This window comes from Phoca vitulina, unplaced genomic scaffold (assembly GCF_004348235.1).
Source record: "Phoca vitulina isolate PV1807 unplaced genomic scaffold, GSC_HSeal_1.0 scaffold21, whole genome shotgun sequence".
In the NCBI taxonomy this organism is placed as follows: domain Eukaryota; kingdom Metazoa; phylum Chordata; class Mammalia; order Carnivora; family Phocidae; genus Phoca; species Phoca vitulina.
This window is the reverse complement of record NW_022589724.1, coordinates 21,184,044-21,208,448: the sequence shown is the minus strand read 5'-3', so window position 1 is coordinate 21,208,448 and position 24,405 is coordinate 21,184,044. Positions and strand designations below refer to the sequence as shown.

The following is a 24,405-nucleotide window of genomic DNA, read 5'->3' as shown; positions in this document are numbered from 1 at the left end:
ACTGCGCACGCTCTGTGGCTCGCGGTTGGGCAGAGCAGTGCGCCTGCGTGGTCCGCTGCGCAGGCGCAGGCGCGAGGTGGCCCTTGGCGGTCGAAAGGGGAATTCAAGGAGACGGGGGCGACGCGTTTGCGGGAGCCTCCTCGGGTTTGGGGCTACCGCCATCATGCCGGGGATAGTGGAGCTGCCTACTCTGGAGGATCTGAAAGTGCAGGAGGTGAGGCTCGTTCGGAAGCCAGGCAAGCGGGGCATAGGGCTGCAGCTTTTCGGGCCTGGACCCAGCCCTGCTGCGTCTCCCTGGACTGTGGGCCCCGGCTCCCCCCACGCAGTGCCTCCCCCCACCCCCCAACACAGACACAGGTCGCTCCCGGACGCCTCCTCCTCACCTCCGGGAATCGCCTCACCTCCACCTCATCATGCAGTGGCTCTGTAGCGTTCTCCTCTCCTCCCCCACTCTGACCCCCAGCGATCTGCTTGTCATTTACGTGAATAATAGTGGTACTTTTATTAAGCACCAGCCAGGGCCACTTTTTACTTTAATGTCCCTTAATACTCAGCCTTCCCCGCGAAGTGAATATACAACCCCGGGTTTTTACAGTCGAGCGAGAAAGACAGTCGCTTCCAGGTGGCCTCATCGGTATGGTGTTGGAGTGGAGCTAGGAAGCGGAATCAAAAGGAGATGATACTGGAGAGTGGAGTTGCTCACAGCCCTGGGAAGGTGTTTGGTAATAGGACATTCATTTATTCAGGAGATATCATTGAATAATTGCCATATACACAAACACCAGAGAATAAGAGAGATGGTCCCTGCCCTCAGAGAGCTTATAATCTAATGGGGAGACAGACATAACGAGGCAGTTACAATATGGTGAAGTTTGTGCTATGAAGTGAAGACGAGACAGTATATACAAATTATAGCAAATACGACCAAGCCTTGTCTAGATGTCAGGCAGGATGCTAATTAATTACTTCATATCCATTAATTCATCAAATCCTGCCAGCAGCACCATGAAGTAGGATATTATTGGTCTCTTCATGTGAAAGGTGAGAAAACAGGCCTGGGGAGTAGAAGTCATTTGCCCAGGGTCATATAGCTAGTAAGTGGTGGAGCTGGACTGTGAATCCAGGTCTGAGTTTAATGCTTTTAAACTCTTGTATTATGGTATGGGCAAAAGCTGAAAAGAGTGAGAAGGCTTAGCAGAACGTTTTGTGTCTGGGAGACAAGTAAGTGCTGTTTGATGTGACTCTAGGGTTGGTGGGAAGCTCAGCTGTTGCTGAGCCTGGAGAGATGGGTACCCCGGACTGGTAGGACTGGGAAGCAGCTTCTACAAGGCCAGACTTATTTTATAAGTGAGGTGATGGGGAGAGGTGGAAGGTTTTAAGGCACAAGAGTGTCATGGCAGGAGTGGGTAGTAGAAAGACTAGGCTACATAAAAGGAGAAGGAGGGCAACTCTAAAAATTATGTGCCAGAAGTTATATCCCAGAAGTTAGGAAGTTAAGTTACTTTCATGACTTCACTTACTCCTAGATGCCTGTGAGAATGGCAACTATTATTTTCCTCAGATGAACTTTTTGCTATGTTCAGGGACTTTATAGTAAGTGACATTTATAAAGTGGGGGCCTCCAATATTCAGTCTTTGGTTTCTTGTCCCACAGTGAACCTGGGTTAGCCTGAGAGTGCTGTTTTTTTCATGGGAACTTTAATTTGGTTCAGCAAACATCTGAGGTTCAACTTCCTGCAAGTATTCTATATCTGGAATAAATTTGCCTTTAGCGTTCATACAGTTGAATTGAAATACAGATAATTACATAAGTAACTACAAGACAAAGTATGATTAAATGCTATGGAAGAGGGGCAGACATGGTTTCAGAGAAGAGAGCAGGATTTGAAGTTGGATCTAAATTCCAGGCCTAACTGCTCAGTTACCTTGATTAGTCACTTGTAGCATTTGCAGACATAGTTATTTTATTTGTAAGATGAAGTGATTCCAGCTGTATAATTCTCTGAGGCTATAAAGGGAACAGAGAAAGCATTTCTCGGGCATAATGTGAGACTTGGCTAAATAGCATTTGAAGAATAGCATTTATAGGCCAAGACGGAGTAATGGGCTTTCTAAGCGAGGGTTAGATCTGAGCGAAGTAAGGAGATGGGAAAATGCAGGGGTCCACAGATGGGTTCTGGGGACAGTGAGTTCAATGTTCTGAGACAGCAGCAAGTCCCTTTTTGGAAGTGCTTTGGGTGAGAAGGCTGGATCCAGAGGGCTTTGAATACCCCGTAAAAAGTTTAGGCTTTATTCTGCTGTTAAGCCTGAATCCTTCCAGGGCTTTGTTGCTAATTTGTTTAAATGGAGTACAGTAAGAATTGGCCTTTTAGGAAGATCACTCTGGCAGCTCTGTGAAGAAATGGATTGAAGGGAGGAAAAGAAAAGCAGGGAGATTAGTCTTGGTGGCTGTTGAAATAATGAGGAGGATATTAATGACCCCAAATAATTGGTGACTTGCTTACAGAGCAAAAGAACAGATTTATCTGGAAGTCAGACTTAGCAGTGACTTAGGTATCAGAGGCAGAGAGGGTTGAAGAGTCTGTCAGATTTGCAACCTGACAGTGGGGCTGGGGAAGCCAGAGGGAGCAGATTTGAGAGACAAATTAAACACGTTTTGGACCTCGTTGACTTTGGAGTTACAACACATGCCTATGGAAGAAGCAGCCAGAAGCTTAGGCTGGAAACTCCCTGTACACATTGACAATTTTGAGTAGAAATAATAGTTAATATTTATGATGTGCTAGACACTGTTCTTTAAATATTTTTATATGTGTTAACTCATTTAAATTCTCAGTAGTCCTATCAAATAAGTACGATTATTCCCCGTTTTCCATAAATTAAGTAAAATGGAAGGCACAGCATAAATTAAAGACTGTAGAAAGAGGTGCAGACATGGTTTAAGGAAGAGAGCAGGACTGGAGGATTGGTTGTAGACTGTAAGACTTTTTCTGCCTCCCTTTTCACACCTGCAGATTGTATAGACCGGCTGTGCGGGGAGGCTGTCATGAGGGTAAATGAGGAAGATGCTGGAACTTTGTGTTCTTTGAGACAAAGGGAGGTGAATGAATTTGAGAGGATATTCACAGTAAGCAGCTATGAAAGGATGTTGTTTCTGTTGGAACTCATCAGTCTTCGTGAAGAAGCAGGTGAGGGGAGACGGTGACATCCAAAATCCTTTGCCACCTCAGTGAAGGTGATATCATGCAAAAAGGCCTGATTGAAGGTCAGAGTCTGAATTCCAGTTCTACAGTTGCCACTGACCTGCTGTGTCATCTTGAGCACATCTCTTTCCCCAGGAAAGAGATTCGGTGAGTGGTTATTGTCTTTTATTTTCCTGTGGCAGAGCATATTTTATATGCTCAACAACATGGGTGTGCCTAGATTTTGATAAGACCTCTACATTGGTAGGAAAGTCAGGCAAAGAATGCCATAACTTTTTTGGACACGATAGCTGTGAAGGCATTTGAGTAATTAAATCAGCCATTTAAAGGTCTTTAAGGCATTTGTCAAGGAAGTAAATATAGCTAACTTAGTTTTTTACATATATTAAGCTTTAAAAAGTTTGAATCTTGTTTTTTTTTTTTTTTTTTTTTTAAAGAGGGAGCACGAGTGCATGTGTGCAGGGGGGAGGGGCAGAAGGAGAGGGAGAGAGAATGGCAAGCAGGCTCCACGTCCAGAGCAGAGCCTGACACGGGGCTCGATCCCATGACCCTGAGATCATGACCTGAGCCAAAATCAAGAGTCAGACGCCTAACCGACTGAGCCACCCAGGTGCCCCTGAGTCTTGATTTTTATTCTCTCAGCTCTTTACAGGTAATATAGCAAGCAAGAGTGTACCCCTCAATTAACCTAAATAAACTCTTACTATAAAAAACTGTAATACAAAATCTTACAGAGTTTTAAACAAATTTATTAGACTTGTCATGGCAGATTTCACTTGTATCATAAGTTTGTCTTTGCTTTGATAATTATAGCAGTTGTAATGTTAGTAGACATCATCCTAACTTTATTCTCCTCTTCCGGTAGTGTGTAGATGAATTACTCTCTTCATCTTTCCTTGCCATTTATTTTATTAATAATTTAACCTAAGCTGTGTGAAATTCATAAAAAATAAAATTATAGGGCACCTGGGTGTCACATTCGGTTAAGCGTCCGACTCTTAGTTTCAGCTCAGGTCGTGATCTCAGGGTTGAGATCGAGCCCTGTGTCGGGCTCCGCACTCAGTGGGGAGTCTGCTTGAGACTCTGTCTGCCCCTCCCCTCCATGCACACTGTCTCTAAAATAAACAAATCTTTAAAACATAAATAAAATTATAAAATTTTTAGCATTATAAAAATAATAATTACAACATTATTCTTACATAAAAATCCTTAGTAAAATATTTATGAATCAAATCTAATAATATCTTAAAGCATAATACACTGTGGCAGACTAGATTTTATTCTATCTATAATGGGAGAGTTTTGGAAAATCTGTTAGTGCTCTACACTTACAGATTAATGAAAAAGAAACTCGAAATTTCAGTCTTTCCAGAAAGAACAGTAAAGCAAAGCCAATTCAGATTAGAAGGAAACTTCCTTACTGAGGAATATCCTAAGAACTATATCCCAGATAACAACAGCAAATGTTGTACCAAACTGTGCTTTAAAGTCTAGAAAAAGGCAAGGATGCCTACTGCCATTGCTGTTCATCTGTATTATCCTAGAGTTCAGTCAAAGCAATAAGATAGGAAAAAAAGAGGAAAAAAAGATACAAATATCATAGAGGAAGGGAGGTAGTTTTTACTTGTAAATGGAGGTTTTTTTTCTGTTAATCCTCATTAGTTTTGTATCAGAGCTGACAGGAGTTCAGTAAGATCTGGCTAGAGAGGAGATACAGTGTACAAACAAGCAGTAACCAATTTGAAAATCTAATAGAAAAAAAAATCCTATTAAGCTAGTATCAAAAATGTTAAAATACTGCGGAATTAAACAGAAACGCGCAAGGTTCCTATATGATGGAAACTGTAATTTTAACCAAAGAACATAAGAATGACTTGAATAAGAGGAGGGACATACTTTATTTTGGTGAGAAGGCATAATTCATGTAGTCTTGTCTCTTCTGTGAGTGTTGGATCCCCGGTGCCTGGCACATGATGAGCACTCACTAGCTGCTTGTGCTAGACACTATTTTGGGTGCTTGGCGAGCCACAGTAAACATGACATTTAATTACAGTTTCATTTAGGGAGAATTGATATCTTTAGTCTCAGATCTCTGTTGAAAAAAGTCCCTACCCTCTTGGAGCTTATATTCTAGTGGTCACATACACAGTGACCATTGATGATAGCTTTTATAAGGTCAGTAGAAAAAGATCCTCTGAGGAGATAAAATTTGAGCAGAGACCCAATATTGTAAACATGCTCGTTCCCTTCTAATTTAATACATGACTAAGCTTTGTGTAGTTCCAATGCAAGTTACTGGATGAGGGGGTTCATCTGAAAGAATAGCCAAAGTGATTTTGAAAGGGAAGAATGATGAGGAGGGTCATCCTCCCAGACAGCAAACGTTCTAAGTTATAGTAATGAAGATGTTGTGGTATGGGCCCAGGAAAAGGTAGTACACAAAGGAGGCCAGCAGGACCCTTGCTGCAGCAGTTAGAGGGGCCCTGGTCTATGTGCAGTCCCCTGTGAGCGAGCTGTAACTACACTGTTTCTCAAGAAAATGTCCAGGGACGTAAGTGAGAGACTGACAGTTATGGAGTGGCTACCTTGGATATAGTCCGTAATTGTAAAAAATTCAAAAATTTTAGTACTTTCTTATTAGTAATAACTTTTTGGACTGGATGCTGTCGTACTGATCCTTTCCAGTCTCATCTTCTGTGATTCTGTAGTCTTCTGGGAAATTTATCTATTCTATCACTTTTATTCCTGGAAAGGAGACTCATCAAAGCTCCACAGAGTTGGGCCCTCCATCATCCTTCAGAGCTCCACTTTCTCTGTCAGAGAGCTAAGGGTTGTTAGGGCTGCCGTTTCCTTATGTCTAAAATGGGGAGTTTAGTGTCAACCTAATGAGATTATTGTGAAGGTGTAGAAAATCACGCATATGAAAGAGCGTTTTGATCTCTAAAGCAGTGGAGATCACAAAGGATTATTATGACAGCCCCCTGTCTTTAATTTTCGTGGTGGAGGCAGACCAGTGCTACCTTTGTGTTCCCTCTGTTTTGAGCAGCAGGAGGTGAAGATGAGGAAGTGATATCCTGGTCACAAATCTGTGGTCTGTCGCCCGCTGTTCTTTCCCCAGGTGAAAGTCAGTTCTTCGGTGCTCAAAGCTGCCGCCCATCACTATGGAGTTCAGTGTGATAAGCCCAACAAGGAGTTCATGCTCTGCCGCTGGGAAGAGAAAGACCCCAGGCGGTGTTTAGAGGAAGGCAAGCTCGTCAACAAGTGTGCTCTGGACTTCTTCAGGTACGAATCTTTCACATCAGTGCTGAGGGGCTGAAACATCTAGGTATATGTATCCCAGTGAACGTCCAGCTATTTAAGTTTTAGTAGGAAATGCAAGACCTTGAAATCAGATAGACCAGAATAAGCCCACAGTAAATGATGCAGTTATTTGTGTTATTTGTTTTTATTATTTGGTGTGTTCTTTAATATCCATGAACCTTAATTTCCAAATTATAGAATAATACCTATCTTATTCAGGATTGTTATGAAAAATCCGTGAAAGTACATAAAACAACTCAGCACAGTGCTTGCTAACAGGTATTCACTAGATTGCTGTTACTACAGAACACTCCGTTATTATGGAGAGAAAAGTGTGTACAGAGTCAAGGTATTAAGTAGGCCATTATGCTTGATACTACAAGTAAAAAAAAAAAAATCCAGGTTGTAATTGTAGAGAAATGTTTTGACAGACTCTATTAAAAGGGACAGAAGCTCCACTTGAAGGGAATTTGCTCGTGTAACAGTAAAGTCCAGAAATAGGACTGGGATTGGGCAGGGCTGGAATCAAAGGGCTTACATAATTTCTTAACTACCTGGTATCTTTTTGCCTCTCTTCTCCTCCTCCGATCTCTTGGTTCTGTTTTTCTCTGTCAGGTTCATTTTCAGAGACTCTTTCCTTGCTGTGGCAGAAGTGGCCACAAGCCACTCCACGCTGCTGTGCTGCTTGCCTAGTAGACGTAGACCAGCCGTGCCAGTGTCCAGTGGTATGAGTAGGGCTCCCTGGACTGAGTCTCGTTGGCCTGGCTGCTTGATTTCATATGTATATCTTTGAATCAGGTGTGTTTCAGGAGATAAAATGCTGTGCCTGTTCAGGACTGAAGTGGGGAGTAGACTTGGATTCATCTAAACCACTTTGCTGAGAGGTAGGGAGGGATTGTTCCCCAAAGGGAAATTAGAAGGACATTGCAGAAGAATGAGGACTGACTGCTGGCTAGGCAAAACCCACAGATGTCCACTACAGTGACGGGAGAGGGAAAAATAAAATTTCCTTCACATAATAGCTGCTTTCCTTCTTTCTTGCTTCTGCTGTCTTTGTCCATATGCAAAGACATTTTTGTGTTTAAAGTCATAGTGTGTGGTTTAAAATTCATTTTTCACTGAAACTATTGGGAACGTTCTTTCGCATTGCTAGATTGTCTTTGTGATCATCATTTTTAATGGCTATATAATATTCCACCGGTAGGTAAACCAACCCTAATTTACCTGACCAATTCCTGTTATTAAAATCATTTTTGGAGCGCCTGGGTGGCTCAGTCGTTAAGCGTCTGCCTTCAGCTCAGGTCATGACCCCAGGGTCCTGGGATCGAGCCCCACATCCGGCTCCCTGCTCTGCAGGAAGCCTGCTTCTCCCTCTTCCTCTGCCCCTGCTTGTGTTCCCTCTCTGACTGTGTCACTCTCTCTCTTTCTGTCAAATAAATAAATAAAATCTTTAAAAAAAAAACAAAACATCATTTTTTATTCCGGTTTTTGATTGTTTTAGATAAATCTTCAGTGATTACCTTTGTGTGTAGATCTTTTTCTCTTTTTAATTAATTCCGTGGCATAAATTTCTCAGCAGTGAGATTATTCTATAAAAAGGCTTTGAACATTGTTTATGGACCTTGGACTGTAGTTGCCCTTTTTTAAAAAGTTGGGTCAGTTTATGCTGCCCTCAGCACGATATCTTTTTATACCTTGCCAGCATTGCTTATTATTTAAGTATTTGATAGGTACAAAATGATATTTTATTCTTGCTTGAATTTGCATTGGCTTGATTGCTAACAAGTTTGTGTTTACTTTTTAAACTTCTCTAAGAGAACTTTGGAAAAGCATTTCTGCTTTGGCCCAGAGGTAGTACATTTATGTGGGCAATATTTGGATTTCACAAGCTCCTGAGGTTCCCAGCTGCCTCCATGAGAGGAATTTCTCACTGCCAAAGTTGCTCTTTATAGGCGTTAGTAGGTAATAGTTGGGTGTGGGTAACAGGGTCCAGAACGGAGACTGAGTACTCCAGCAGTGCTAGCCAGAGGAATAAAAAACTGGCGTTGGAAACAGTAGCCCACTACCAGAGTGCTTCTCAAGGGAGGTGGGTGCAATTTTGTGTACCGTGGACATCCTGGTCAGTGAGGCTGGAGGCAATTCTGAAAAGCTCCATAGGGCTTTGCTAGTCCTCCTTCCTTCCTGTGCACACCCTGATCTCTTATACACAAAAGTTACTTTTTCTTCAACCATTTTTGGTGGTCACAAAATGAATTACATGCTACCTTGCTTCTTAACAGAGAATACCAAATATAATTTAACTTTCTTAATGACAGATTAATCTGTTTTTGTTCAGTGCATTAATAGAGTGAGGACTTTGAATTCTGAGGAGCATAGGGTAAGTTTGTCTCTGCACTGAATGACCCCAGGATCTTCCGCGTGTTAGTTTTGTATATTTGCCTTTTATAATTCTGTCTCTTCCTTTGCCATTGTCTGTCACCTCTGACTTTTGTCAACGTGCCCATCTCAGATTATGCTGCCTCTTCCAGGTTGGCTAAACTGACAATCTTTAGAATTGGATTTAAAGGAAAAAAAGGTTAGGCCCTAAGTGAGGAGTGTTCTGTGTAAAATATATGTGCCTTAGACCATGATCTTTTTGCATTTCAACTCATTTAGTTTTGCTGCATGAAGAAATTAGGTCTTCTTCGTCAGAAATCTTTTGCTACTTATTGAGGATCGCCAAGTTGTTTTGTAAGTGAGGTCAGAGCATCTACGCTCCTACCTTCCAGAAAGCAAGGCTACGTATTTGTGGTCTATACTTACTTTTCTGCACTTGTCTGTTTTTCATTATTTTGCAAGGAGCTCCCCTAACACTGCCTTCTCTTGCAGGCAGATAAAGCTTCACTGTGCGGAGCCTTTTACAGACTATTGGACCTGCATTGATTATTCCAGCCTGCAGCTATTTCGTCGCTGTCGCAAACAGCAGGCTAAGTTTGACGAGTGTGTGCTGGACAAACTGGGCTGGGTGCGACCTGACCTGGGGGAGCTGTCCAAGGTAAAAAGTCTTCTGCTGGGGGTCTCGCCTTCTCACTAAGGGGTGGGTAAGGGCAAGAGGCGCTCAGAAAAGGGTCTTCTGTGAGTACAGTTATGATGGGAGAAATCTGTTATTTACCAAACAGGTTAATGAGGGAGTGATTATACACAATCCAGAAGGGAGTTTATTTAATAGAAATCACTCCTTTAAATAGATCTTCCAGCATGTGCAAATTTGTTTTTGTTTAATTAGCTAATTGGAGAACAGAAGGGAGAAGATGAGGATAAACACAATGTTAGGGGGGCACTCGCAGTTGAAAGCGTTGAACTTACCATGGAATTCAGAGAGGAAATAGGATCGAGGGTATGCCAGATTCTTCAGGCCAGATTGATCAGTACCTAAGATTTTTAAAAGTATATCCCTGTAGTTTAAAAAGCATGTTTTCCTACTCTTTGTTCTATATTCCCTGTCTCAGTCATGACACCACCATCTCTTGAAACGTCAGAAACCTGAATGTCTTTTTTCCTTCATGTCCCCATCTTTCTCCCTTTGTACAATCATCAATTCCTGTAGGTAAGCATTTCCTGGATTAGTTTTTGAATCCTCTCACTGTCCCCACATCTTGAACAGGAGTTCTTAACTTAGGCTATGTGAATGTCTGGGAGGGGAGGGTGGTTCAGTTCAGATTTTAGAAGACCTTGTATCACCTGAAATTGAAGAATTTAGGATTATAATTATATCTTCACTATAGGCATGATCTGTGTGGAAAATAAATATCACTTTCTTTTTAAAACTTTTCAGGGGCTTGCTCTTGCTTGCAATATTCTGGCTTACAAGGTCCTTTGTGTGCTGATCTACCCTGCTGCTGCCCTTTTTTTTTTTTTTCTTTTAGAGAGGTGGCGGGGTGTGGAGCAGAGGGAGAAGAGAATCTCATGATTCTCACTCAGGGTTCAGTCTCACGACTCTGAGATCATGACCTGAGCCGAAATCAAGAGTCAGACACTTAACTGACTGTGCCACCCAGGCACCCCTGACCTACCCCTGCTTCTTGAGCCTCATTGTCATCCATTCCCTCTGGGACAGATAGGTGTCAAGGTGTGGAGGGAAAACTCAGGTTTGAAAGGAGGGAGATAGTATTACTGAATCACTATGGGATCCTGAGCAAATTGCTATTTCCTGTCCTACCACATCTACAAAATAGGACCAGAATTCATTCCTAGTTTTCTGTGAGGATTAAGCTAGAGAGCCTCTGTGAACCTGCAGCCTAATGCCTAGTGCATAGGTCCACAGTTAACCTTTGTTCCCTTCTCTTTATGTATAGTATCTATGGATAGTTGGATCTTAAGCTGGGTGTCATTAATAGATGAATGGCTTAGCAATTTTGTTTTGTTTGTTTGTTTGTTTGTTTTTTTTTCTTGTCCAGCTTGATTATCTTCAGATGTCTTCTTTTGCTGCCCTGAACAAATAAATCACTTTAAATTGTTGATAACTCTGTGTTGGAAAGTGGTGGGACCTACACATTCATTAATGAAAACAACCTTTTCTCATTTCTGTCTGTGATCAAAGGAGAATTAACAAATCATGCTGTTAAGAAAGTATACAGATTCCTGAATCTTTGTGTTTACATTTTTAAAAAACCTATAAAATATTGTCCTCTTTTCAGAAGTTTATTTCTTTAAGAGGATTATCAGTTTTAGTCATACTTAAAATCAGAATCCAATCTCTTTTTAGAAAGGTGATGACTGGCTGGATAAAGCCTAAATTTTAGCTGCATTCTGCTTCCACCAGGTTTCCCTTCTCCCCTCTGTGCCCCTGGCCAGTTTCTACTCACTCTTCTGACCTCAGCTTCAGTGTCAGTGTCCTTTGACGTTTCCAACCTCCCTAGGCTGTTGCTCTCTCTCACCCGTAAGTCCACCATCCTGGCAAGGTTAACATTGAAAATAACTTACGGAGCACCTGCTGTGTATCAGGCGCCTGACCGTGTAGTATCCTAATGGCACTGTGGGCTAATAGTCCATTGGAGAGATGGGAAATGGAGGGTTGAGTAGGTCGCCCAAGGTTGTGTACCTAGCAGTTAGTTTGACCACATGCTTCTCCTCCTTTTCTCTTTTGATATGGTACAGAAGAGGACGTTGTTTTCTTGTTCTTTCCACAATAATTTGTCCTTTTAAGGGGTCTGTTCATTACTTTAAGTTTGAGAAACATTTTTCTAGATTTATTTCATACATATCTTGAATTCCTGAAAGGAGCCACACATGCCAGCTGGAGGCATTTGGAGTAACTCTATTAAGCAATAAGGAACCATTAATGATCTCTGTGGTGGAGAGATGAGAATACTATTCTAAAAACAAACGACGACTCTGGACCTTTAGACAGAAGACTTGGGTCCCAGCTCCAGCTCTGACATGTAGTGTGTATCTTTATCATGGACAGGTTAGCCTCCCTGGTCCTCACCTGTGAACTACAGATAATAGTGCCTCATGGCGTGGTTATAGTAATAATTGTGCTGTTGTGTTCCTGAAAGCTCCATTCACAGTAAATGGTTTTTGGATTTGTGCATATGGGAAGACTAATCAGTCATATCACATGGAGTGGCTTGAAGATCAGACCACTACATAACAGCACTGTTATTAACTGTGGCCTTGTCTTTCCATTTCTCTGCGTGTTTCCTCATCTTTAAAGTGAGAACAATTTCTGCTGGGTTTCTGGTGGAGATTTTGTGACCATCAGAGCTGATGTGGATGTGACCACCTTCCATCTGTCTCCCTGTTACCATCGTGTAGTGCTGTACCATCTTGTCAGGCCTCTTGGCTTGGCTCTCCCAGTTCTGGTCCTGCCTTTCTCTAATCTAGCTTCTGTACCTTCCACCCTGCAGACATGCTTGAATTGCTTCCCTGCTTCGGTGGCATCTGTTACCATTGGATTAAAATTCAAACACTTGACACGTCATTCAGTACCCTTAATCATCTGGCCCTGACTACCAGTGTAGTATGTTATTTAAAAGCACAGGCTTTGGAGTAGTAGGCAGATCCAGCTTCGAGTATTAGTTTTCCCACTATTAGGCAGGTGGCCACAGGGAACCTCTGCAAAATGATCTCATGGGAGTGTGAAAATGAAATGGAATAAGGTGCTCAGTATCGTTTCTAACAAGTGCTTGCTTAGTGCTTCATTTCCCGCCACGATTCAAGCAACCTTTGCTTTGGCCATCCTAAAGATACGCCTCTCTGTGTTCACATGTACTGTTTACTTGGAATGTCTTCTGCTAATCTTCCTGCCTGGCTCATGGGCATCCTTTAAGATGAAGCTAAAGGTTACCCCCTCTGAAATCATCCAGCCCCTAGCCTTCAGGATGGGTTACATGTGCAGAGTCCTTGCTCTAAATCCTAAGTCCCAGCACTTAGTTCATGCCTCAGTTGTGATAATTTGGTTGGGAAGTCTTGGTTGATTTTCTTGTCTGGCTCCGTCAGTAGACTGTGAACCCCTTGAGGACAGTGTGTATCTTGTTCCCTACTGTATCCCTAACTTCTACCACATGGAAACCCCCAAAGAAAGCTTTCTTGAATATTTCTTCAAAGGTCAAATGAGTCTAAATGTGGTTTGCTGAGGCTTGAAAAAAGAGGGGTAGTTGGGGCAGCAGGAGCAGAGAGGAAACGCTGGGAGGTGCGTTCTTGGTCTCAGACTGTTCCACCTGACCTCAGCCTTGCTTCTGTCCTCTTCGCCCCCTCCACAGGTCACCAAAGTGAAAACAGATCGACCTTTACCGGAGAATCCCTATCACTCAAGAGCAAGACCAGAGCCCAACCCTGAGATAGAAGGAGAGCTGAAGCCTGCCAAACATGGCAGTCGCCTTTTTTTCTGGACCATGTAAAGATGGGTCCATGGCCCACACTCAGTCACACGCCCAGACAACCACTGATGAAATTCCCTTGCAGTTTGCATCAACTGATAGAGTGTTCTTTCCGGGATCACAAACTTAACAAAAAAGTTAATTTATGTGACTTGGCAGTTATTCTATACCATTTCCTGGCCATTAAAAATTTTAAAGGAAACAGTTGTATTTTATTATGTTTTATATAACCTTTTGGCCTTTAAAGATGACTTCCCTTTGCTTGTTCTTCTTGTGGTCCTGCCTGTTCCTCTCTCTTCGCTTTAAGTAGGCGTTCACCTACTAACAGGGAGCCACATTCGATCAGGCAGAAATGACTATGTAAAGGGAAGGCCCTCTTACCTGTCTGTGTTCACGCATTTTTAAGTCTTACCTCTCTCCCCATCCAATATCTCAGACAAATAGCTTTCCCTAAAGGTCATACAAGGGAAGCGTCCAAGATAGGAGAAGGGAAGAAATGTTTGAGCCTTGTGACTCAGGCCATGGGAGGGGCCTCCTGGCTGGGTGTTCGGCAGTCTTGCTCAAAGTTTCTTAAAGAACCAAACTTCCACCACTTCCCCTTGATATCCCATCCTCAAGCATTATAACCCAGATGTTTTTCCTGATAGACAAGGGAGGTGGAGGCTGAGCTCCCAGCTCCAAAGCCAGGAAGTCGGGAGGTCTGAGTGTCAATTCCAACCTTGGGTGTGTTCCTTAACCTCTTGTGAGAGGTTGAATTTGAGGACAAACTAAAGGCAACATGCTTATCTACCTCCTGGGCAGGTTAAAGCCACCGGTATTTATAAAGCTCTGGTTCAAAGCACTATTATGTCGTTATTTTCCCTTTCATTCAGTTCCTTTTTCACTACCAGGCTATTTCCTCTACATCTGACTGGGTTGCTCTACACCCTTCTGCTGGTGGCCTTCAATTGCACATGGCCCTGCATAAGTCCTTAGCAGCTCCCTGGGCCTTGGTTTCCCTTTGTGGTGCTCTAAAAAGCAGTTGTCCTGTAAGCCTTTCCAGAGGCCTTTCTAACTCCCACTCTAGAGATGTCCAGGCAGGGAGAGTGCTGGGAGGCATTAGAGGAGGTAGAGGGCCTGTCGCCCAAAGTGTCAGCACAGTTCCAAGACGAAGCTCTATGTGATCGGCCTGGCCCCTTCCCCACCCTCGTCCTACCCCACAGTTGGGAACACTTGGGGTGGACCTCACACTCACCTGTTCTGCAAAAGTTCCGGCTGCCTTTGCCTCATTCTTGAATTTAATGTAGAAAAAAAATAGAATCTTGAAATTTAAAAACAGCTAAGGCAACATCTATTAGCCTCTTGGTGGCCAGGTAGTTGGAAGTCACCCCTGATGGGGAAAGTATGAGCATGTTCACAGATTGGCATCTTTGTGACACCTCAAGCTATGTGTTGCTTCTTAGATTCTTTCTGCAAAAGAAGCTGGGACCTGCATGAGTAATAAATATTCACTGAGCATGATGCATCGTGCCAAGTGCTTCACATGTGTCAACTCTTTCAGTGCTCAGCTTTTGAAAGAGTTTCTATTTGTCATGTCCATTTCACAAAGGAACTCTAGCTTAGGGAGAGGTGGAGAAGCCCCAGTCCTCATGAGAAATAGCCGATATGGGATGCAGACGAAGACTGGCTCCAGTCGCCACGCTTGCTCTTTGAAGTCAGTGGTTCTCAGCCTTGGGTGCACGTTCAAGTCACCTGGAGACCTTCAAACACCCATGTCTGGTTCCTGCCCCCAGAGATTCTGATTTAATTAGTCTGCAGTATGACCAGGGCCTGGAGTTTCTGAAAGCTCTCAAGGTTATTCTAAGGTCCAACCAGGGGATAGGGTCACTGGTTGTACACATGAAGCAGATCCAGGTTAAGCGCTACTAAGTAGGAAGTGGCTAAGCTGAGATTTAAACCCAGCTGCATCTGGCTCCAAAGTCCATACTCTTAGTATATACCACTGCATATAAGTCAGTCACATGAGGTCTTCTTAAAATGAAGATTCTGGTTCATCTGGTCTGGAGTAGGTCCTGAGATTGCTAGTAAGCTTCTTGTTGGTGCTGATGCTGCTGGCCCGTGGACCACACTTGGTTAACAAGGGATGAAACCACACCATCTTTCTGAGTGGAGGATCTATATCTAATGAATCTATCCTGCTGCAGTGTCTAGCACCAGGTCCTCCCTGATTGTTAATTCACCTTTTTAGAATCAGAGCAACAAGTCCTGAGCTGTTAATGGCTGCAAATTCAATTGTAGGATGTTTTAACTTTTGCCCAAGTTGGACAGAAGTTCTTGCCTTTCTCCCTCCCCACCTTGCTTTGAATTCCTTGAACAAAGAAACTAACGTTTGGCTTTCCTGTATTCTTGATGGAATAACACCACATCATAGCCTTCTAGGACCAAAGAGTCTTAAGTAAAGATAGAATCCCCCAGTCTCTCAGAACAAACGTGTCTCTCAATTTCAGTAGGTAAAAGGTCCCAGAACAACTTGAAAGCAGTTAGTGTGAAAGATCTCTGAGCAGGGCTTCAAATAATAAGAAAATCTTCCTGCTGGTTCGGCTAGAGAATAATGAGACTAATTCCTCCCATTTCCAAAGGAAGTTTATCTGCCTCTTTTCCTCTGCCCAGCCTGTTCCTGTCATCCCTATCTGAGTGAATGGTGTCTCCATCCTTCCAGAGTCAAACATGAGATGCACCTTTTGACTCCTGCTCACTCCTCTCCATGTTCCTGTCCAACACCCAGCCCTGTTGAGTTCCTTCCATAATCTCTTATATTTGTTACTTCCACTTCTATCTCACTGTCACTGTCCTAGCTTGTTTTTGTTCCCCTTGCCTGGATGGTCGACACTACTTCCAAATGGGTCTCCTACCCCCCCCTCGCCCTCCAGTCCATCCTCTGACTTGCTGCATGTACCTCTGCTGCTCCAAAACCTTCAGTGGCTCCCGAGTGGCTGTTGACTAGAACCCGAATCCTTACTGGCATTCTGACACTCCATGATCTGGCCTTAGCCTAGCCCATCTCCCCACGATTATCTTCTCCTTATCATGTGCCCTACAGTCTCCCAAATGCCATTCCTCAGGAGTGTTCTCTGGTTTCCAAATCATCACTGATGCTGCCATCCACTTGCTGGGAAACAACCCTCCCCCCATCTCTGCCTCTTGAAAGTCTACCCATCTCTCAAGGCAAACACGGATGCTATTTTCCCCAGGAAGTGTCCCCTTCCTACAGCCCGAAGTGGTCTTTCCTGCCCCTTTGTTCCCATGACACAATATAACATGCAGGTTGAGCACAAGGGATCTAGAGTTGGGCTGTCTGGATCTGAATCCAGGCTCTCTCTCCCCAGAGTCTGACCGAGATACCTCCAGCTTCCTCCCCCACCGCTGTTCCCCCCAACTCGATCCATACTGGACTCTGCTCTCTGCCATTTCAGACACCTGCGCCCTTCCTCATGTGCGCCCCCTGCTCCAAAGTTCTCCCTCACCTCTTCTTGGTGAGCCCTTCCCTCAAGATGCAACTCGAATTTGTCTCCTTTGTGAAGACATCCCTCAACTACCCCCAGAGTGAACCACACCTTCCCTTCCTCCATGTTCAAGAGCATCTTGACCATTACAGCTGTTGTACTCCTTGTGAGCAAGAATTGCATCCTATTTTCCAAGGCACATACTTCGTGTCATGGTGGCTGGTGGATAGTCAGTGCTTGATAACTATTTGTTGGATGAATGTTATTCAGCCATTGGCCTCTCCAAAAGGGAGTAGCTTAGTAACCCATAAATGTGTATCCCTTTGTGTAGAATAAACATGAGAGTGTTTTCTGTTCAAAGAGAGGCGCTGGTTTCTACTGTAATGATTTAGCACCATTGGAGAAAGAAGGAAACCCTCAGGATTTTGGCCTTTTTTTTTTTTTTTTTTTTTTCAAAAAGAGCACAGAAATCTCTGTCACAGTCTCAGTAAAAATGCTGTCTGTGAACTGAAGGGAGAATGCATAAAAGGTCAGATTAGGCTATGGTAATAAGAAATATAATTGCATGCTGGTATTCCTTTAATTTGAGGGTTGAATGCAAATTAAGCAGGCATGCCCTTTCTGGAAGCCTTGTTTTAATCAATTCTGCTGCTCTGGTGGAAGAGTTGAAGCTAAAATGGATGAGAATAATGTTTCTTTCATTTGCCATCTGAAACTACAGTATTAGGTGATGTGACAGTAGTTTGATGTACAGGCTTTATTCATTCATCCATCCATTCATTCATTCATTCATTCTGATTGTCTGTTGACCATGCAGCACCACTGTGTTGCTGGGTTCCAAGCATCTGAGATTCCCAGTGGTGAAGTCAGCCCCATGAACTTTCAAGTAAAGCCTTTGGCATCTTTTCTTCTCTATCAGTGTGATAGGCAGAGGGCACAGTTGAGGGTGGTGAGGGGGTCCTGTTCCCAGTTCCATCTCTTACCTTGTTGTGTGGCTTTGGCAAAACACTTTGCCCTCTGAGTCAGTTTCTTTAGCTGTAAAGTGAAGTATTGGACTAAGATGGTATCCAGGCTCTTTTCCATGCCAAGAGTTATATGAAACGTTCTCTGCTAGCCAACTTGTTGGGGGAGATGGTGGAGTTTTATTGATTAGATCTAATCGCCTGAGCAGTTCATTCTGGAAATTTCACTAAAATGAGAAGGGCGTTTCAGGCTTTGTTTTAAATAAATCACCCACAGTGGCATTTAAATGACATGATGTGGAAGAGATTAAGGGAGTTTATCATCTATTTAGAAATTGTTTTCTTTAACTTTCTTGTTATTTGAGGCTGAGTTTGTTCAGAGGATTATTATGAAGGCTTTGCACTTAAGAGTTAAAGGAGGAACCTTTGGAGACCATCCCCTATTTGGACTGCCTTCTGATTGCCAAGTCCAGTCTGAAGCACTCTGCCCTTGTGGGTTTGGACTGGCTGACACTAGAGGCTGGGGCAGCGTGGAGGGCGGGAGTGGGGAGGGTCACCTGGGGGAGCAGGCAGCAGCACCCGGAATATGAGAGGGGACTGGACATTGGAAGCCAAAAGGCCAGCAGTGGGATAAACTGAGACAGAACCAAGGCAGTGTGGTTGGGAGGCAAACATCCTAACAGAGTCACCTACAAAAGCTATGGGCAGGCAGTATGCAGAAGAGAACATCAGAATGGCCAGTAAACTTAGGAAAAGATGATTAACCTCAGGAGTAGTCAGAACAATGCAGATTAAAGCCATAGTGAGATGCCATTTTATTAGTTCAGCCAAACCCTGAAAAGTTGGTAACATCCAGTATTGACCCAGATGCGTGTGGGTGGGGGGGTGGCTGTTCTCCTAGCCTGGGGGCAGGAGCATAAATGGATTCATTAATACGTTATGTTGGGAGGACAATTTGCTGCATCTGCCAAAATACAAAGTATGTGTAGCATTCCACATCTGTAAAAATGTATATGACAGAAGTGCTGATTCAAGTGTTTTAAGATATGTACAGGGATGTTCATCGCAGCATTATTTGTAAAAATGGACAGAGAGAGAGAGAAACAACCTAAATGTCGGGCAGTGGGGGCAAAGCAGTTGCGTGACTTGCAACAGAACCATACCGTGCAATCGTGGGCAGCCAGGCAAAGACCTCAGGTGGTTCTCTGCGTTGCCATGGGGAGATTTCTAGGAAATCCGACTCCCTTATGTGTCAGATTACATGGTGATGCTCTGCCTACTGGTCTACCTCCCTTTCTTGACTTGAGCTTCCCCAAACCAGAAACCATGTGTATTTTCTCTCTGGCAGAAGCAAAATTGAAACCCTGATTAGCTCCAAAACCTGGGGTCATTGCTCTGCATGGAGCTGTGAGTTAGGAGTTGGGGAGTGACTAGAAATGGAGGTAGGAGGAGGGAGAGGAGAGGAGAGGGGGAGGGAGGTGACTTGCCCAAGACCACAGAGCCCTAGGCTTCCTTGGCAAACAGGGTCCAAGAGGCTGCTCTGGCTGGTGACTAATGAAGTGCTTCCCGCCTCTGCGGGACTGGAGAAACACACCTCATGTCTTTGAGGTTTAGCGTCCTCCCCTGAGAAATGAGGACAACCACAGTGCTTCCCTTCCAGGCTGGTTTTGCTGATTCAGTAACAAGATGAGTGTACATCGTCTGTACCACGTAGGTGTACAATGAACGTGACCCTCTTAAGGTGACAGGTGCACCCGCAGTGGGGTTGTGAGGCAAGCTGGACCGGCAGTGGAGCCTAGGTTTTCTAAAGAAGTAGGACACGATACCCGCCTGAATGGCGGCCCCCAGCACTGTGTTCCCTGTGAGTCAGCTTTGGGCTAATTGGTGGACAATGGCGCTAATGAAAAGGCCATGTTCCTCGACAAAAGTACCCACCCAGCTCCCAAGCCTGGAGACAGCTTGAACCAGTTGAGTGGCTCTCAGCTTTCGGGGAGGGTTGCAGCCTGCTGGTGGACTGGGGGTGCAGACATCCTCTCGCGCCAGGTTTGGCCTCCCTCTCCTTGCCAAGTCCAGTGCCAGGAATCGAGTTGGGAACTGGTCTATCTCATGGAGCATGAGAACTGGCAGGACCTTAGGCACCAATAAATTCCCTTTACTTTACAAATAGGGAAACTGAGGCCCACAGATGGGAAGGGCTCCGATAATCACAAAATTAGAACCGAGTCTAGACTTCTGACTTGCCCACCCTGAGCTACTTGTGGGGCTGCAGCCAGATGGGAGAAGGTTGTGCAGAGCTGGATGTGTGGGCGGGGGGTGGGGGGGAAGGGTTTGCAGATAGGGGACCGTGTGAGCAAAGGTATGGGGGGGGCTGCGGAGGCCTGTTGTGGAAACACTTGTCACAACAGCTAACATTTATTGGGTGCCCGCTCTTTGTCAGGCACTGCGCCGAATATTTTACATTTATTGGCCCATTCTTCATAAGGATGCCATCAAATAGGCATTCTTGTTTTTCCTGTTTTGCTTTATTTTAGAAGAAACTGAAGCTCAGAGAGGCCATGTCACTGTCCCAGGTCACACAGCTCCTAAATGTCAGCACTAGGATTTAAACCCGATTTTGTCTGACTCTCCAACTGTCAGTCTTTACCAGTCTTAACCCACCATACACATGCCACGTGCGTGTGGAAATGCTCGGCCCGTAGTAGGCTTGAAAAACGTGAGTTGACAATTTCCATGATTCAGAGTCCAAGTCACATTTTTCAAGTGCCTACGACGTGCTCAGCATCTCCTCCCGTGCCCCCCGTGTGTGGTGTGCTGGCTACTACCGTTGTTACTACATCCTCTGGTCGATGTGTGGGTTCTGCTGGGTAAGGATACGCTCCCCAAGTTTCTGATGGGAGCCGAGGCCCAGGGAAGTCAGGTGGCCTGCCCGCAGAAACCCGGCCGGCTGGGGACAGAGTGAGACAACAGACTCAAAGAGATAAGCGTAAGGGACAGCCTGGCCAGGTCTCAGGAGGTGGGGAGGGATGGGGCAGGCCCAGGCCCAGGGCAGCAGCCCCTTCCTGGCTTCCTGACAGCACTATTGTTTGAAGCCGGTTCTTGGACATCCAGGAAATGGGCGACATCACTCCCAACCAAGGAGAGGAAGCTGCTTGAATGTTTCAGCTCCGCCTCACGCGCTGGCCCTGCGGCTGGAGACGGGATCCGGGCCAAGGCTGCCTGACCCCCCTCCCCTGCTCAGCCGGGCCACCCAACCCCCACCCCGGTGTCTGGCCTGCTCCTGCGCCTCTCTGCCAGTCCACACCAAGCCCTGGCAGCCCGGACCGGCAGACCTGCCTGCCCTCAGAGGCATCTCCAGAGCGCTCCTGAAGCCCCTCTTTCTGAGGTCCGCAGCCCCTTGCGTCCTGTGGGTTGGGACTCGCCTCCCACCATGCCCCATGCAGGATGGGAAGCTGCACCTTTAATTCTCCAGCACAGGCTCTGCCTTATAGGGCCTCAGTTTCCTTACCTGTATGGAGGCAGAACTGGTGAGCTAGGGCCTGTCTAGGTCAACTCAAAGGGCACTTTCACCTCTGATGCTCTGGAATTCTGAGTCTAAGCATCTTTCTGCCTGGATGAGGGGAAGGGGTGCCGTGGGTGGCACCTGGGGCCTCAGAACGAGGAGGGAGAGGAGTTCAGGGGACAGAGCTCTCACTGAGGGTGGAACAAGGTGACCAGGCAAAGCAGAAATCAAGGATGGTTCTTTCCCTTGGGCTCTGGAATCAGCCTGGGTTCCAATACCACTTCTGCCCCTTCCTGGCTGTGTGATCTTGAGCAAGTCACTCCACCTCTCTGAGCCTTTGCTTTCACACTGTGAGATGCACCCAGGAAGACATCGTTTGCAGAGTGGTTGTGGCAGTTAAACAGGGTCACAGGCACAACAGGGGCATCAGGCACATGGCAAGCATGTGGTGCCTCTCCCCTCACTTGGGGGACGTTTCTGGCAGCAATTGGACTGAAGTGGAGAAACAGACACTGTAGTGTCCGAGTTCAGCAATCAAAGCTCTGGGGGAGCTGGGAGAACAAAGGCGCTGTTCTGTTTCCTGACTCCCCAAGAGAGTGGGGAGCCAGGCCCAGCTGTTGGTGGCGGAGGTCTGTACCTGGCATTTGGCAAACTCGCAGGTCCCTGTTGCCCAGGGTTGTGTGTACCATGAGCTGGTCTGGACACAGAATGGAAACACAGCCTGTATGAGTGGCATGTGCCCTTGGGGTCACCTGCTGCACCTGCTAGTTCAGTGAAGCCACGAGATTCATGGCACATGATTCCCTCTCCTGAGGTCACAGCAGCAGTCAGGACTGGAACCCGGGCCTCCTGCCTCCCAATCCGAGGCTCTTTGTACTTGAGGAGGGCCCTGGGATCGGAGAATCCCCGCTTTACTCCTCAGCTCCAGCCCAGGAGATGAGAGTCAGACTCTTGTCAGGGAATAGAAGGGAGGCAGAGTTGCCTGTTTTTACGCCAGCAGAGAAGAGATGGACCCAAGCCCTATCCCTCCCAGAGAGCTTTTCTCCTGGGCTCCCCAGCATTCCTGACCTGCCCCAGCCAGCAGGGGCCAGAGATTTTGAGGCTTCTCTCCACCTCTTGGACCTCAGGCTCCTCTTCTGTTAAACTGACATTAAATATTCTTCTCAAGGGCTGCTGTGAAGCAACAGATAGGAAGCCCTCTGAAGCCCTGTAAAGGTGAGGGGTTGTTGTAGACCTTTCATTTTGATAATAGCATTAGTTGAGCACCTAATTTGTGCCACATCATTGCCCCAGACCCCACAGCAACCTGTAAGGAAGGCATCTCACAGGTAAGGAAACAGGTGCAAAGAAAGGAAGGATCTCTCCAAGGCCACATAAGGTACCAGTGGCTTATAAGAGACCAGAACTCCAGTCCCTGGTTCCAGTCCAAGAGGGCCCTCTCCCAGATACTCTGCTGTCCCGGCCTGGCAGCCCTGCCATGCTATGCTGGGGGCAGGGAGGGGAGGATGAAGAGAGGAGGGGGAGGGTTAGGAGCCCCCCCAACCCCCCACCATGGGGAACAAATCTCCAGGAAGCCCAGCGGGTGGCCGGGTCCCAGCGCTGATTGCAGATGGCACCAGGGCCAGGCGGTTGCCATGGCGACTTCCTGACTGCAGCGCTGTTCCCGCTGAGGCTTTGGGAAGGGAAGACATACCTGGGCAGCCCCTGCACTGGTTCGGCCTCTCTGAGGGGGAGGACACGCGGGTGTGTGGCAGGCGGGCTCACACGGAATCCACAATCCACACGCACGTGAGTGAGCTATGGCAGCAGCAAGCGTGTAGCTGGAGCATACACACGGGCCTATGATGCAGAGATCCGCTTGGGACTGGGTGCAAACCTTCCTGACAGTGAGCAGATCTTCTAGGGATGGGGACCAGTGAGAGAACAGGAGTCTTGGCAGAGGGAACATCAGGGAGGCGCTTGAGAGCAGTCAGGGTGCGGCTGGGCAGGACGAAGTGGGGTGGGGTCAGATCACCTGGGGCTCTGCATGCCAGGCTGAGGAGCATGGACCTTCAGCTGGAGGCACTGGGGAGCCAGAGTGGGCTTGGAGGCAGGGAGGTAGCATGGTAGGACCTGAGATCCCACCAGCAGCCCATGCAGGATTAGTCAAAGGCAGGAGAATGAAGGCAGGGGGACCAGGGTGGAGGCCGAGCTTCCTTACTTAATGGCTCTATTTTTTAAAATTAGCATTTATACTTTCTAACACATACCACTTATTTATAATATTTATTACTTGTTATCTGTCTTCCCGCCTAGGAGCAGAGGGATTTGTCTGCTTTGTTCACTGATGTATATCAAGCACCAAAATGAGTGTCTGGTACATGGTTTTCAGTAAATACTTGCCGGATGGATGGATGGATGGATGGATGAATGAATGAGTCCTGGGTAAGAGTGGCAGAAGGGATGGAGAGAGGTGTAGGGCCTGAGAGACATGTACAAGGTAAAGTGCTTGGTTGGATGAAGGTTGAGTTGGTCAGTTGGTGGACATGTGCCTGAGGCCCCCTCTCAGTTGGTGGGTGTGGCTCCATACAGGTGCTTTCTAGCCCATGAATGAGGCTGTGGGGTGATTCCAGGTGGCCTCCAGGATGCTGGGACCATGAAGGACTGGAGGGTCAGATGGGGAAACTGAGGTACCCCACGAGCCGTGCAGTGGGCCTGAGTGCACTGGGGCCGGGGGGGGGGGCTGCCTTAGGGTCACCATAGCTGTATGTCCAGGGTCTTCCCCTGACTCCTCTGGGGCTGGGGTCTGTGGCATCTTCTAGACCACTGCTTTGCAATAGAAACATAACATAGGCCACAGATGCAAGCCACCTACATCATTTTAAACATTCTAGTAACACAAAAGTAAAAAGTAAAAAGAGGCAGGTGAAGCTAGTTTAAGAGCACAGTTTATGGGCGCCTGGGTGGCTCGGTCGTTAAGCGTCTGCCTTTGGCTCAGGTCATGATCCCGGGGTCCTAGGATCGAGCCCCGCATCGGGCTCCTTGCTCAGCGGGAAACCTGCTTCTCTCTCTTCCACTCCCCCTGCTTCTGTTCCCTCTCTCGCTGTGTCTCTGTCAATA

At 45.9% G+C, this 24,405-nt stretch overlaps 1 protein-coding gene across 2 annotated transcripts; it reads left to right on the top strand.

Moving 5' to 3' along the window:
* The first annotated feature begins 26 nt into the window (after positions 1-26).
* On the top strand, positions 27-13,567 carry NDUFA8 (NADH:ubiquinone oxidoreductase subunit A8). Of its 2 annotated transcripts, XM_032418527.1 has the most exons (5): positions 27-214; positions 3,015-3,188; positions 6,322-6,485; positions 9,372-9,537; positions 13,247-13,567. In XM_032418527.1, the coding sequence occupies exons 2-5, from the start codon at positions 3,138-3,140 to the stop codon at positions 13,382-13,384; spliced, it is 519 nt and encodes a 172-aa protein (XP_032274418.1). In that variant the 5' UTR covers positions 27-214; positions 3,015-3,137; the 3' UTR covers positions 13,385-13,567. The 2 variants fall into 2 exon arrangements, with proteins under 2 accessions (XP_032274418.1, XP_032274417.1); XM_032418526.1 differs by lacking the exon at positions 3,015-3,188 and having other exon boundaries at positions 28-214.
* The last annotated feature ends 10,838 nt before the right edge of the window (positions 13,568-24,405 follow it).